The 15,918-nt window shown below is 31.1% G+C and overlaps 1 protein-coding gene across 2 annotated transcripts in view; it reads right to left on the bottom strand.

Annotated features, from left to right (window-relative positions):
- The window catches only part of LOC109545110, a 64,160-nt gene that overhangs the window by 12,991 nt on the left and 35,251 nt on the right, over positions 1-15,918 (bottom strand). For both annotated transcript variants that reach the window (XM_019915605.2, XM_048667741.1), the window contains exons 3-5: positions 15,139-15,412; positions 14,300-14,327; positions 4,287-4,362 (exon numbers count right to left, since the gene is read on the bottom strand). In XM_019915605.2, the coding sequence (XP_019771164.2) occupies positions 4,287-4,362; positions 14,300-14,327; positions 15,139-15,412 (378 nt within the window). The remainder of the gene's footprint in view (positions 1-4,286; positions 4,363-14,299; positions 14,328-15,138; positions 15,413-15,918) is intronic.

Here is a 15,918-nt window from a genome sequence, read left to right as displayed (position 1 = left end):
AAAATTTTAAATCGTTTCCAAATTTCCCTTTACATATATTTGAAAATTAGAAAATTGGTAAGAAAAATCCACCGGTCTGCAGAAAAAGTAACCACTAATGACAATAATAATCCTATTAATTTAGATTATATTAATATTAATTATCCTACTATTGTTACACAATTTATTAACAAACTCTTTTTTAGGTTCATTCAGGTTCTTTTGATAACGATAGCAGAAAATAGCTATCGAAAAGTCAATGTAATTTTTCAAATTAATTTCTTTACTAACTGGAATTTTCTCTTACAGCTTGGGCCTAAGTGTTTCGCAGGATACCCTCTAGGTGATAGTTCTTGATTACTTTTTGATAAATAATTCGCTCTTATTGCGAAATAGGAGCACTATTTATTAATCTCTAATAAAAGACGCGAGGAAATTCTGTCTTTTTTAAAGACAAAAATTTTTGAGGCAAAATGCCCAACAAGAAGTTTGTAAAAAAATGAATCCGCCTCAACAATATAGAACTTATCTACAAATCGTATTAAGCTTTCAAGATTGTCCGTCATTTAAGTGCTCAGATAAAAGTTTATTATCGTCAAACTGTAATTTATCATATTGCAAACATTCTTGCACAAAAATAGTAAAATTTATTAAAAACTAATTATTATTTTCAGTACTTTCTTAGTCTGAGAATTACCCAGCGGTAAGAGGAAATTAATGCAATAAATTCTGCCTTTCCTAGAACTTTAATATTAAAATATTCGTTCCGCAAAAAGTATTTTTGAAAAATTTTGAGATGGACGTAAATCAACGGCAAAGTTGAAAACTTAAAAACCAAGCGTTTAGATAAAATAAGGAACTTTGTTCTACAAAATGCAACCAAATTAAGTCAAATAAGTGTGGTGTTGTACAATCAGTAAAAATGATTGACATTATTGACATCGAGTAAATCAGTGGTTTTTATAAATCAAATAAATATAAGTAAAACTAAAAAAATGTAAAAGGACGCAATAAATTTTGAAATTGAAGAGCAGAGCAGTAAAATTGACAATCCTCTCTGGACAATCTTCAAGTGTCAGAAGAAAGTATTGAAAGCCAGACTGATTGTGAGAACATTACTCGTATTTTGTCAAAGTGAAAATCAATCGTCAACTTGGGCCATACTGAAGACTTGACAATATTTAGGAAAAGTAATATTTTTTGTTCTTTGGGTGTTAATATTCACACAAACTTTAGTTGCAACTATTTTTGAATGAAATTGAAGTATAAAATTCAATGTAATTTGCCTCTGTAGTTTAATCATATTTTAAATCTTTAGGTTTTAATTTCAATTGTATATTTTCTTACTTCATTTGACCTCAAACTGACCACTATGACTCATATTCACATGTGGATATAAACATGCTTCATGTTTTTTTAACCATTACTGAATTCGGAGCGATGCAAACAAAGGGAACAGTCCATTCATAAGTAATTAGTGTCTGTTCCAGATACAAAGCAAACCGTCTAAAACATCTAACATGTCTTGTTCAAGTTTAGTTACGTTTGTTGACTCGTCAATTACTGTTCCCGACGATGAATTTATAGAAGCTAACAATACATCTCTCTACCTTAAACACGACTGAAGCATGTCCTCAATCCCGGGCTCTGGTAATAATGAGGGTTTGAAGATTTTTGTCCGAGAGGGTATAATGTTTGTGTAAACGTCTCAAAGGCAATGAAACGGCTTTCAAGGGACTGAATGGAAAACATTTGTTGGGTTTGAGGATCAAAATATTGCCCTCTTATGACTGGAATAAACCGTACGGGAGCACGAACCACATATGAAAAAATTCCGTTGTTATGATGGGAGAATTTCGCACTTAATCTATGATTTGTTGATGTAGATAATCTGCACAATCCTTGGATTTATTCAAAAAAGCCCCTGGTTTTGATTATATTAAAGTTGGTATAATTTAGGCAACGCTCAGGCCACTTCATTCGAATGGATTTGTGAAATGTATTCCGAACTTTTGGACGTCGCAATATAAAAAGTTTTTCTGCTATTTGTACAGCGTCGAATTTATAGCAGTAATTCGCACAAAGTCTAAATTTACTGCTTTCCAGGCAAAGGATTACACTTTTTCCGAAGTTGTTACTACTAATTGCGTAAATAACTGTAAAAATAATGGATTGGCTTTCTTGTGGATTGAACCAAAAAAGTTACTATCCGTATACCTTAGCAGCTCTATTTGAGCGTCGAAAAATGAGCTTGCATGAGTCAAGCTTTTTTACTTTTTACAAATCATTCACGATCGTTTGATTCCTTTTAGAACCCGACTTTCAATTCATCTTAGATGCTCTGGAAACACTCAAATCGTCGATAGCTTATCTTAGGTATTTTTTTTTAGAAATTCGGAGAAATTTCCTTTTACAATTGACTCGCTACTCGCTGAAAATTGATTAATTGACATTGTATAGTATATAAGAACAATAAAAGTTGACTACGTATACATAGAATATACACCTATTATTACTTGACAAAAAAACTTTCATTGTTCTCTATGAATAAAAACTATAATTAATTTGTTTTCCTGTTGTTAATCAAATTCAATACAAATATGGTTTCGTAATGGCCATGTCCTTTTCCAAAGTCCATCTTCGAAGTCAGAGCGAAGTAACTGAATAATTTCAGTTGTCTAGGGCAAGATCTTCGGAAATTAAAAAATGACGTAAAATGTTTTGTAAAAGATTTCTGGTTCAAGCCAAGATGCATATTAAGTAGCTCTTGCAAAATGAGCGACAAAGCAACTTTTTATTAATAAAACAAACAGAGAACTATGGGAGCAAATTAAACTGCTGAAACGAATGCAAACTTGTGAAACACTTTAGAGTGCAATATTTGCAACAATTTAGCTTTTAATTTGTTGAAAATTATATGTTTTTATTAATCAGTAGAAATTCAATGTTACTTTCAATTTTAAATATCGAAATTCCAATAAATTGCTAGTGCTGTAATTGTCATTTCGATTTATTCTTTAATTCCGTATGATATTACCGTCACGCTGATATATGACCATTCTGTGCAACTACTTGAATTGCTCGACATAGAAGTCGGAGAAGCAATTTACCAGCTTCTGTCGCCGTTGTTTTCGACGCTAAGATTACCTCTTATCTATAAAACCTATTGAATTTGTTTGTCAGTTGTAAAGGACAGATTCTAATTCATGCTCTAGAATTCGATTTTACTAGAGAGCGTTTAAATCCTGTCAAAGCAATGCCAGCATAGTCTGGTAATTTAACCGAAATCGGAATCGGATATGTAAAAGACGCATTTCGAATCGAAACGTGTGCTAAACTACTATAATGAGCAAAAAATCAGCCCATCACTCTTAAATCTTTTGCTAGAAGGGTATTTAAAAATTATGCTCGCCCGAATCCAATGTAAACCGTTTTCGCTCTCGAGAGCAGAATTATAATCGGAGGATTTTGTATAGGTCTTCGTTGAACTTCTTCGTCTCTGCTAAAAATTACGATCTTGTTCTATCTAAAAAATTATCCTGACACATACTTTCAGAAAGTTGTCTAGTCCTTCATATGAATGTTTTGTAAATGGCTTCTAGAGAAAACAAATCATTACAAGCCAAAATGTTGATTTTTCAGGTAACTCTGTAAATAAACGGGATGAGCGAGAAATTAAAAAATGCTTTTCGAGAAATGAGGTCCATCTTAACTCTTGTGGTGTTGAAATACAAAAAAGCGTTTTTTTTGTCCAATCGAGAACACGCGGAACCAGAATCACCAATTTTGAAAAAGCTCTTTTTTGAAAAAGCACGTACTAACCGAAAAATAATTGGACGCTTTACACAAAAATCAATTCGCTCTAGTCAGAGTTTATGGAGTTCCAAAGTTGGTTGAAATTCGTCAGTGTAACATTGATTTTGTTGAGCAGTTTATTTGACTGTACTCGGTTTGGTAGAAAGTTATTCCTCTAGATTTAGTGCTAGTGTTGAGCCTAAATTCAAAAATACAAAACCTCATTCAAAAAGATCAAAAATTATATTTCCTTCCTTTTCCAAGATATTAACCTGTGTCCTGTCCATATTAAATTGAGTTTTCTGAAACATTTTGAATCGTTATTAATCCTATATTCTAATTATACTTAAATTAGTTTTTTTGTTCTTCAATTGTTACGTCTAAACGACCGCTAAATTTAATATGTCGAGACACTCTAAGTGCATACGCAAAAGCCATAATAACTACGTTTAAGCACATGCAAAAACTAACGTATTTTTTTTATAATAACGCGTTAACATCCATTTACTTACCATGGCCATTTCCAATCGATTTCTGAGTTACTGGAAGTTTTGTGTCTTCAAAAGGAATATTTGGCGGTGGTGGAAGCTGAAAGTGATAAAACAGTTTTATTCGTATTAATAAAAACTTAAAATTAATGGTTTCACATGTAATGTTGTACTCAATGTCAGCCTATGTAAATGCCGGTTAAATTGTTTGCTACTAAAGAACTGTTAGAGTTAGAAAAAAAAGCATATTTCAAAAATTAGGGTATCAAAATTCAACTGATAATGTAATTCTCTTAAATAAACAGAACAGAATGCGCGTACTTACTCAAAAATCCCGCAACCGAGCCAAGGCATTGAAATTACAAGAACGGCATCTTTGAAAATATCAAGATAAAAGGAATTCCATCCGGTAGTTGACCAGTTTGAAATGCTTTTTTTTCATTATTTTCATAAGAAATCATAAGCAAAGTTTGCAGACTAATTCGAAAGCTTACTGGGAAAATCCAGATTGACACTACATAATTTACCAGGAGGATTTAAGTTATTTAACCTCCATTTTCCTTATGGCCCGTGAATGCTAGTTAATAATAAACCTAAAACAGGGACACCTTTCACATAAATTTCACGAAATTCAACCTCAGACCCTGTCAAATTAGGCCCATGTCGGTTATCTAGCAAAGTTTATTCAGCATTAAAGCTGCCGTTGTGGAAAGCTTGGCATTATTTATACTGTTTCCTTTCCATTGGCATAAGTTTTGATGTGTATTCACTCGACGTAGACGATTTATTTAATTGCTAGAACTAAAATATTTGTAACAATTCCCCGTAGTTGTTTTGCGTTTAGAAAGCCTAAAAAAGTGAAATGACGCATGAAATATTATTATGTGTGTCTTTATCGGAAGCTCCGTAAACAGTTCAAATGAGCTGTTTACTTTGTTACAGTTCTTTTGTGAAAATGGGGAGCGTTTATGCAAAGAAAAATAAAAGGAAAGGAGATTTTGTGCTTTCCTGTGTGAAAACGTGATGAATGTCGAAATATAAGTAGTATGTTTTCACAAAATAGAAATTTCATAAATGAACAAAAAGGTAGCTGATATCGTCAATTTAATGATACAGTCTTATATTCCTTAGAGCGATCAACAGGTCAATTTACAATTCTGAGTTGCGTCCTATTAGGACATTTTGCATAACCGAATAACTTATTAAATGTTTATTAATCCTAATTTCTACAAAAAACATAAAAATTTTTAGCAACGTTTGTAGCAAAAAAATAATATTGCTGCCAGTATGCTTTCTTCTGAATACAAACGTTAAATTTGCATATGGGGAGTTTAGTTTCTCCACACCCCCATTGATCATTTAATATCCAATATCAACATTACTTCAAAAATATACTTTATCGTTGCTAATAGAAAATCATGATTACTTATATCATATTCAGTGGACGAGCGGTTTCTTTCATAAATGTAGAATGTCACATTGGAAAGCTGAAGCTAAAGCTTTACGTTATTATTCTTTCAGCAATAAATGTCATAAACTAAAAGAAACCGTTCATATGTGGTATATTATTATGCTTTCTATGAAAGAGAGGGGCCTGCATGCAAAGCGACGTAACCTTTTGTGTCTTGATCATATTGTATCCTATTTTATGAAGACATGTCTGTTTTTGATACTGTAATTTTTCCATTGTAAAAGTTCTGCGAGAGTTATGATGCAACGCGGAAAGGGAGGAAAATGTTAACACTTTTCAGTTGTATTGATAAAAAGTCTCAGATTTTTTTAATGTGAATAACTTTGAATACCTTGATTCAGTTTAACATTGTTTAATAAATGCTAAATATATCAACACTACCATCCGTTTGATGGGCACTTTTCATAACACTTAATTGAACAGCGTGTAATAGTTTACCTGCGATTTAGAATTTTTTACTTCATAATTTTAATTTATTCCCTGTTTGTTTAATTAATTTATAAGTACTTACGTGTAAGTTTTACTTTCACTTACAAACTTTAAGGTTTTCCTAATTTTCGATTTTTTACATCAATGTTTACTTACCTTAATGGAATTATTGCGTCTTTTATACGTCTTTTCCACAAATCCTTTGCAAAATTAATAACCTACCAAACCCAAATTTCAATATGCCCAGCAGGAATGCTATTGAACGTCAAATGCCAGTTCCAGTAATTTAATTTTATAATTAATATGGTTAAGACAACGAATCTCAAACAACGGAGCATACAGTATTGTTTAACTTTCACCCAAACAAAACCCTTAAACCCCGTATTCTTAGCTTTGTTTTCGACGTCTGAATTACAATTTTCGTTTGCCGTTAATAATCTATTGTATACTTTCGTTTCATCAAGCACATTATATTTTCTTTACAGTTTCGTATGAAAGCTCTAAATATCCAATTACCAGAGCTGCTCTCCGAATTTCGGAGACAGGTTTTACTGAATTGAAGTTCTTTCATTATCCTTCTAGCACAGTTGTGTCCGTTGGGCAATTGAAGGTAATTCCTAATTTAATTCGAAGAAAATTTACGATTGAAACGAACAGTTGCAATGAAAATAAAATTATACGAGCATTTTGATCGAACTCTCCAGCTGAAACGTTGAAGGAAACGTCTTGAACTTATAGTTCTGATGGAAAAATAGTTTCAAATATAAAGTCAAATATGTAGCTAAAAGTAGATATGTTTCTCAATTTCGAATTTAGTTTTGCCTGCGCTGGTAACTTTTATGGAACATCGTAAAATTTAATTCAATCAAATGGAAGTTAAGCTTTTTCTATAATATGGTACAATACAATATTATGGTACGATACAATACAATACTTATATTATACAAAAGTTTAGGCAGAAAATGCATAGGATAGACTGTTCCAAAACTGTTTAATGCCTTACCAATAAAGGAAACAAAAAAAGTAAGATTGGTTGTTGAACAAAGCTTGGATCTCTTGTTGAACATTTTGTAGACTCATCAATACAGACTGAATATTTAAATAATATTTACGTTTGCGTTTTAAATTTTAATAATTATTTAAGTAATATTTAAGACTGCAAAAAAATGGGAAATGAAAATTATCACTTGAAATTGAGACACAATTTAGAAGAATTCAATACAGATTTTTTTTAAATATTTTCTGAACTTTTATTCTGATAAGGTTTAGTAGTTTCAATAAGAGAAATCTTAAACACAGTTCTTTATCAGACAATATCTAAATACTTGTACCAACAGTTGGATCAAAAGCAATTAAAATCTAACACAAAATGAATCGAAGATACAAATATTAATAGAAAGGAACGGGTAAAATGTGCAAATCGCATTTTCGATTACCAGTAGATGCAAAATATTTCTTCACAAGTTTCTGTTGACGGAAAATATCTGCAGTAATCTCAAATTATTTTCCATATATAAGTATCTTAGTTTGAATTAGTCCGGTTGCCCATGCTTTTATATGTGTTAGAATTAGTAAATGCTGAAATTTTCAGATTTTTTTTGCCTTATTGCCTGTTACTTAAACTGGAAGTGCAACAAAATGCTATTTGCAATTGCCCTTTATTTTTATTCATATTGGTTTTTGTGTTTGTGGAAACACTAGATAATATTCAGCTTCGCATTTTGCTAAATATATTTCCAATATTGCAAAAATTGTATTAAATAAATGCTTCATTTGAATTATTTAATGCGAATTAGTAAAATACCATTGGTTTAGCAGAATAATATATTTGACGGGTTCAATGATAAAACAGTTGATTGCTTACACGTGCTTAAAATTATATGTTTTTATTCATTTTGAATATTTCTTAAAAACAAGTATTGTTTGGTAATAAAAAAACAACCGTTTTAAGGGAGAATGAAAGCACTTTGGCTAATTAACAACACACATTACCGACGGCAACCTTAAATAATTGCATAATAAATATTAATTGCACAATAAAATTACGTTCCATCCAGTGGATTCTGAAAATTAACAAATTTTTCTCAACAAAGTTGTTTATTGAGGCGCCTAATAAAATTCCACTTAGCCTGCGATCTAAAATGTTTTTTAACCAACGTTATGCTTTTGATCCCTTTTTGCCCCGTTATAATTAAGCAAGTCAATTTTGTTTGTAAAATGTTATAATTAAGACAAATGGAATTTTAATCTCCTGTTATCAGGAAATTAAATCAAGAAATGCAAACATTTTCTATGTTTTAATTTGAAAAACGTATCTATAGGTCGAGCCACTACTACATATTTTGAAAAATAATTGTAATTTTAGCAAACTTTTCACATAAAAAAAAATTTGGGAACCCCGAGGACTAATAAAGAATGAACCCGCCAAATACAGAAAAGCACAAAAAACATAAGAAAGGAGATCTAATAAGCCAAGCAGAAGTGGACGAAGACAGAATGTGCAGAAATAAAATATATCTGCGTTAAACCTTTAATTTTTAATTGAAAGCCCAAATGATGAAAATTGCATTATCGTCTAATCGGCTTCTGATTCCACTATTTCTCCGCATAATTTGCTCACAGTAGACGTAAATGTAAGGAGCATTTTGATGAATTCTCAGTTCGGCATCAGAAACTCGTTCTGAACTGGCAAAGCACTCTTCGACATGAATATTTTATCTTCAACGTCAAGTAGACCTAACAAGGCACATAGAAGAAGAATTTAAAACCACTCTTTCTACACATTTACTTTAATTTTTTCTTTATTTTCCGCAGGCTTTTCATGAATACTCTGACTCATGAATGATGAATGATAATGATAAATGATGACAAATGATTATTATTTTATGGTAGACATCGATTGATCGATTCTATTTAATGTTATAGGAAACTAAAAAATAGACTATTTATTAAGCTATAGAGATTGAGATTTTGATAGAGATTTTATATGCAGGTAAACAAATCTCAAAAATTAAGTCTAACTATTAAATTAAAATAACATCAAAAGGAAAATAATTTTCGCAATGTTTTCCCATTTGTATACCCTATTCAAATAGAAATAATTTGTTTCCTAAACCAAAGAAAATAATTACTTTTCACTGGAAAGTGGCCTGGAACTGAGTGGGAAAATTTCGATAGCGAAATACTGTTAGGAACAAAACGCAAAAACATCAACGCTGTCAGGAACAGCCACGGAAACACAACTAGATAGTAATATTCGAGCGTGCAAATAATAATTGCCTTCTTCATTTGGTGATTCATATTCTTGAATAAAACAGTGAGTTAAATCTGAAAGCTCCAAAAGTTGAGCTTAAATTGCTGCTCGACTATAATTGCATACTTACATTATTAATTAATTTAATAAATAGTTGTAGTTATATTTTGAATAAACTGGTAGATATATGGTTTATTTGAAGCGGAGGCGTATTTCGGATGCAACTTTTTCGAAGTTAAAACAAATAGATTCACATCAGTTAGAATTAACTTGGGATGCAGTGTAATTTGCTATCGAGTGATGATGAAACCAAAATTACCTGGAAATTACTGAAGGGTTATTTATTTTTGCTATTTCATGGGTTAGTAGATGCAATTTTTTGCAGACACACCATTGATAGTTTGTCTAAATATATAAAAAAATTGAACTATTTACCCATTAAAAACAAGAAAGCTATTAAAGAAACCGATTAAAAAGGTCCCTATAAAAGCAACAAAGTTATATGTGTTTTAATATATTATTAAATTATTAATTTAGTATTTCCTAATAATGAATTAATTTTCAATTCAGCTTTTCCAGATATAATTGCGTTAAAGCGATAGAAGGAAGCCAATGTTATAACGCAGATAAGAGTAAATTTTACTAAATAACAATTTTATGGCACACGACACAATAATTTATCCAATGAAAGCTAAATTTATCCAATTGGAATTAACAACTCCATTCACACCATTTGAACAATAGTATAAAGTGAGTTTACAATAATCGAAGAAATGTTAACCAAAAAAATTTATAGAAAAATGCAATTAGGAAAAAGAACTCATATAGAAAATTAAAAACAGGATCAAATGGAACAAATACTATTAACAAGATAATTTCGATCTAGTATTTAGACAAGCTTAAAGAATAAAACGACAAAACTTTCAACTGATCGTCATTCGTGACTGAATTCAACAGTTTAAAAAAAGTAAAAAAAATAGAAACTGGCAATAACGAGCTCCTCGGCAGAAACTGCTTCAAAAACAAGGCTGTTTGTGTGTCTTTCGTAACGTGCTTCATTTCTTTCTCATTCCCTAAAGAGAAGAATACAAAACACTTGGAAATAACTAAGTAACCCAAGAGTTTTTTACCTTTAGGGATTTTACAAGAAGTGTAGGAGCTACTATTTGCACTTTGTACTTTTATCCTTAGTACAATTTCATCATCTGATTGCTCCAACATTAAGAGGTTTCATAAAAATTAATTCAAATGGAAACCATTTAATGAACGAGTTAAATTTCTTCACTAATTATTTGTCTACAAGTCTTTCATGAAGTGAGCTACGCGGACATGCTGTGTGCAACGTGGTAAATTTAAGTTTCCGGTAACACAAAGCCGTTTTCCCCACTTCACGTTTTCAATTCCGCACGTGTCCTAATGAACCTCCTGTTTATAATTTCACCCTTTAGACGAAACAATTCAAACAGACAAGTGAGCTGATTAATGTCCTGTCAACCTGCTTTATTACACTTCACACTTTCAGTAATCGAGTAAAAAACGTTAAGGATTCCCGTAAAAAATTGAGTGTTCGGAAATTAGTCCGAATGAAAAGCCAATGGAAAAACAACGGTCATTTACCGTGCTAATTGATTAACCCTGTTGGACTATACCGAAAGATCGGCTTTGCGTATAGTTGGGCACTGAGTTGGGTTAATGAGTTTGACAAAACAATGTTTGACTTAGGTCAAGTTTGCTAAGTTATTTTGACCTTCTGATGTAAATTTGGATTTTTTTTTCATGGGCCAAAATCAGACTAAAACTTCAGTTTGATCTTATCGAAGTTAAATTTACGTTGTGAGCCATACTTTCAGTGGAAATATTGCCAAATTGAAATTTTATGTGGACGCCATTATTTTCTGATGGTATTCTAAACCATTCTTACCACGAGTTGGAAACTGTGATAGCATCACATTTTTATGGTTGAACTTTTTACGACTTTATGTCGATTTAATGAATGTTATACTCAGAAAAATTTAATTTATGTTGAACAATTCGGGATTCTGTTCAGGAGATGTGATTTATGTCGAGTTTTATTTTCGTGAAGTCGCAAAAAGTTAGAGCTGTAAAATTTTTATCGTAAAAATTATGTAACATTGACATTGTAAATTTTGAAGATTGCACTACAGCAGATTAATAAAAATTAAAGCAGAAGTGCTGACCTGATAATTACGGGGAGGGAAGAAGACAAACTAAAAAGTGCAAATCCGTAATAACCACATATGTGTTAATATGGCAAAATATTTAACATGTAAATAAGTTTTTTGTTAATGTTCAGATAAGAGAGCAAGCAATCAATCTTCGATTAGCTTTCCAAACGCTTTGTTAAGATCAACATAACTCTCTAATTTTATCGAAGATTGTTCCATATAAATTGTCCTGTGGGATATTTATAATGATTTTGCCTTACCAATCTTCTGAGTCGTCAAGTCTCGGCAATTCCAAAACACCTTGTAGAATTACAACACAGTTCTTTTATTTTGGTCTTAAAATAAAGCAGTTTTACAAACCGGTTAATTTAGTTACAAACATCAAAACAACAGCTCTTCAATCAGTTTTTGCTTGAAATATTTCTTTGGAGGCAAAATAGGTAAATATTTAAATCGTTAATGAAAGATACTCAAAGTTAAGTGCTCTGTTGAAATATTCAGTGTTATATTTGAAATACCAAAGCTAGTGATAATTTCGGTATGACATAGTCTGTAACTTTCGATAAGAAAAATACATAACAATAACAATAATATGAGAAGCAGCAAACGATAACGACTTACTAATATTAGAATAAAAATGATAAAACATGTAAATAAAAAACTGTGTAACTGAACTAAATTACAGTGTAACTGAACTGATTACTATGAACCTGAACGGCTCTTTTTGGAAAAAGACGAAAAGGAAATCTATCAATTCAAGAATGAACTTTTTTTTCAACGGAGACAGATTAGAAACGAGGGCATTTAAGAGACCTCTGGAGTCGAAGATCTAATTAATGGACTGGCCGAACCGAAGTGTCACTAACCCAGAGAGATGGGGTTGGGCAAAAAAATATGAATGATAGACATTAAAAGTTGTAAAATGTTGACCAGGCAGATCGCAAGGCGATAAAGCGAAGTAAATTTCGAAGAAAAAAAAGCCAACCCGAGTTTTAAGATGAAATACAAAGCTTTCTACGTATTAATTTTGAAAATCTAGCTTTGAGATTCAGATGGGAGTTTTGGTTAATTGGTTGGGTTCCCTCAAATGAGAAAAATATATTTTATGAAAGATCGGAAATACTTTAACCACCGATTTTGCTGTCGAATATGATTTTCGTTTATTATATAGACGGCAGAAGTAAAATTATTTGCTAAGGCTTTACAGGGTGATAAAATTTTGCTTTGATGACGTTGAAAATGTTGGTATGAATAAAGTGCAGCAATCGAAGGAGCAAATGAAGCAAGATTCATGATTGACTACTGCAATTGTAGAATTTTATGAGATAATTATGAAACAAAATTCTCTTGAATTCAATGAATCAGAAATAATGACTCAAATATAAAAGAGTATTTTGAAGAGATTGAGAGAGAAGAGCTTTATTGAAAGTCATGGAAAAATGTAATAACAATGATAAATAATAACGCTGGTAGACATATAAATATCAATAAAAATTATAAACACACAAGAGATGTACGGTTTTGCAATTACAAACAAAACTTTTAGAGACAGCTGTGCAGAGAAACTAGAAAATTAACAAAGGATTGTCTTTTTATACGATATGTTTTAGCAGAAAGTAAAAATTAAAAAATGGTAATGAAGACGAACGACAGAAGTTATTACTGAAGTAATATCAGCGAAAAGGCCAAGCTAAAAACAGTAGTAATATTATAGTTTGGAAAAAATGTTAGAAATAGAAACGCTAATAATATACACACTAATAAATATGGAGATTGCAAAAAAAATATACAGAAACCATAGCCATAAAAAAATTAGCAAATATTCATAAAACAGCCTTTTTTAATCTGGACAATAGAATTTTTAAATGTAATAATGAAGCAACAAGAATCGCACAGCGTCGTGGTGACAGAAAATTAAAACTCAAATTAAAATGAAGATAGACTTGTGAAAAAAAATCAAGACATAAAGACACAACTATAAAACTTATATAAAAATTAATCATATGGCATAGCTATAATAGAAGCAAATATAAATATTTCGATATTTTTTGGACATGTTTGAGAGACAAGTGTTGAACAAAAACAAAAGCAGTTACACCATTAAAATATGTATGAAAAAAATCGCTGAAAACAAGTTACATCAATGGCAAAAGGGAAAATTCAATAACAGAATAAGAAATAAATACAAAACGATCAAAAGAACAATTAGCAGAAGTCTTTAACTCCTAGAAGCAAAACTGAAAAATGGTAAACCCAGAATAGAACAATGCCAGAAAAATATAGAAAAATGCCATTAACTCAAAGTGAGAAAAGTTACGGCATAAAAATGCGCTTTTCTATTTAATCATTATGAAACTTAAAACAAATTATCATAATTTTGCATTTATTAAATTAAATTGACGGTAAAAGGATCACGGTTGGTTGATAGCTTTGTCGTAGAAATAAATATTGTTTATAATTGTATATAAATTAAATGTCCGCATTCTTTAAATCCGTAACAAAATATTTTTATGGTCACCGTTTAAGTATTAAACTAGAACCATTTTCGGACGTATCCATGGTTAAAATAATATTCTCAACACTAGTACAAGTACTTTTAAGAAAAATTTACCTAATTGCTCCCCAAACACTCTCAATATTCAATTTTAATTCATAATTTTTTGAAATTTAATTTAAACGTTAAACAGGTTAGACTTACCGTATTGCTGATAGCTGTCATCCAATCGCTGAAACAACATAATAATGAAAAACACATGAAAAAAACAATAAATATGAAACAAATTAATTCGATTTTATTATGGTCGAATAACGAATTAAAAAATGAAATGTTTTCGCAATGCTTGTATTTTCAGTACAGTCAATTGACTGTGTAAATTTGAAAAAGGGGTCTCTATCAAACATTTGTATCAAAATGTGAACAATTAATCAAGTTAAAACTGAAATATTGAAACGGCAAATATTACTCCATGTAACTATTTACACTTTTGGCCTACTTAGTTATTCCTGGAATACCATTAATATTTAATTGTTTAAATGCTTTCGCAATTGTACACAATTGAAATATTGTCAAGCAATTAGATAAAATAATAAAATAACTGTTGAATAGTGTCAACCTCAAAATTCAATGGGAAATTAATTATGACTACATGCAATTTTGTATTTAATCGTGGTAATTGAAATTAATTGCATTTTCAAAATTGAAATAACATTATGGGGTTAATAATTACCACATAACAGCAATAATGTTGGTTCTATTCAACATTGTAATTTTATTGGCAATAAATAAATGCAAAGTAATCATTCGACAAAAGAAGTAAATGGGAAAACCCAGTTTAAAATCAAACATTTGTATGAAACTGAGCTCAAAATATATGTAGTTGTTGTAATGGATACGTTTTTTTGTTTTGAAAATGATCACTGGTATTTCAAGCGTAACATCAGGAGATGGTTTTTCAACCCATTAATTCCCCTTTACCAACGTTTAGAAAGCCGTCTTAATTAAGACTTAAGTTGAATAAATTTCAGTCAATCGCTTACTTAATTTCAGCAGGTGTCTGTCCCATCAACCAATAAACATCGTGGCGTTTTCGGCATCCTACTGCTAGTAGCTGTCCTATGTGGCATGCCCTGGGAAATCGCGGCTTTCTTGGTACCTGTCTGGTCCACTCAGCTACAGCCAGCAGCTCAGGAGCGTCGCTAATTCGCACAAAACCTCTCGGCCTATTCAAGCTCTTGTCTGTATACCAAGCAAGTGTTGAGTCTTCGTACAGAACCACCCATTCTTCGCACCATCCTGTACAGAAAAAGCCTCCTGGAACAAACAGATTTTACAGATTAAAGTTACTTCCAGTATCTGAGTATCATGGACGAATTTTCAATGTTTGAGAGGATTTTGTTGAAAATGCTGCAACATCAAAAGTGCATTTGATGAATTAGTTGGTGTTTACAGCGATTTATTTTAAGTGGTAATATTTTAGCAGTTTATAATAAGTAACTTATTATACTTGTACTTTATAACAATCATCAGATGTTTGATGAATATAGGATGGATTCTTTCTGGTTTTTACGTTAGACCATTTTTAAATTCGAAGTTCAATTTTTATTCTGTACTTTTGGTTAATTCCTCTTCGAAAGCTTTAGACACATCCTTTAAACATACAATTAATGAAGAGGTGGAGTCACTGAAGCTTATGTAACTAACACCCAGAATGAAAGCAGTTAACTCACACACTGTATTATTTTGCCAATTTTCAATAGTCCGAAGCAGTAAATTAAGGAGAAAATTGGCCAGATGATGATGAAAAGCATCACTATAAT

This window comes from Dendroctonus ponderosae, unplaced genomic scaffold (genome assembly GCF_020466585.1).
Source record: "Dendroctonus ponderosae isolate FM_Combo_2020 unplaced genomic scaffold, Dpon_F_20191213v2 Dpon_F_20191213_6, whole genome shotgun sequence".
In the NCBI taxonomy this organism is placed as follows: domain Eukaryota; kingdom Metazoa; phylum Arthropoda; class Insecta; order Coleoptera; family Curculionidae; genus Dendroctonus; species Dendroctonus ponderosae.
The sequence above is the reverse complement of the archived record's forward strand: the minus strand, read 5'-3'. Positions and strand labels throughout refer to the sequence as shown.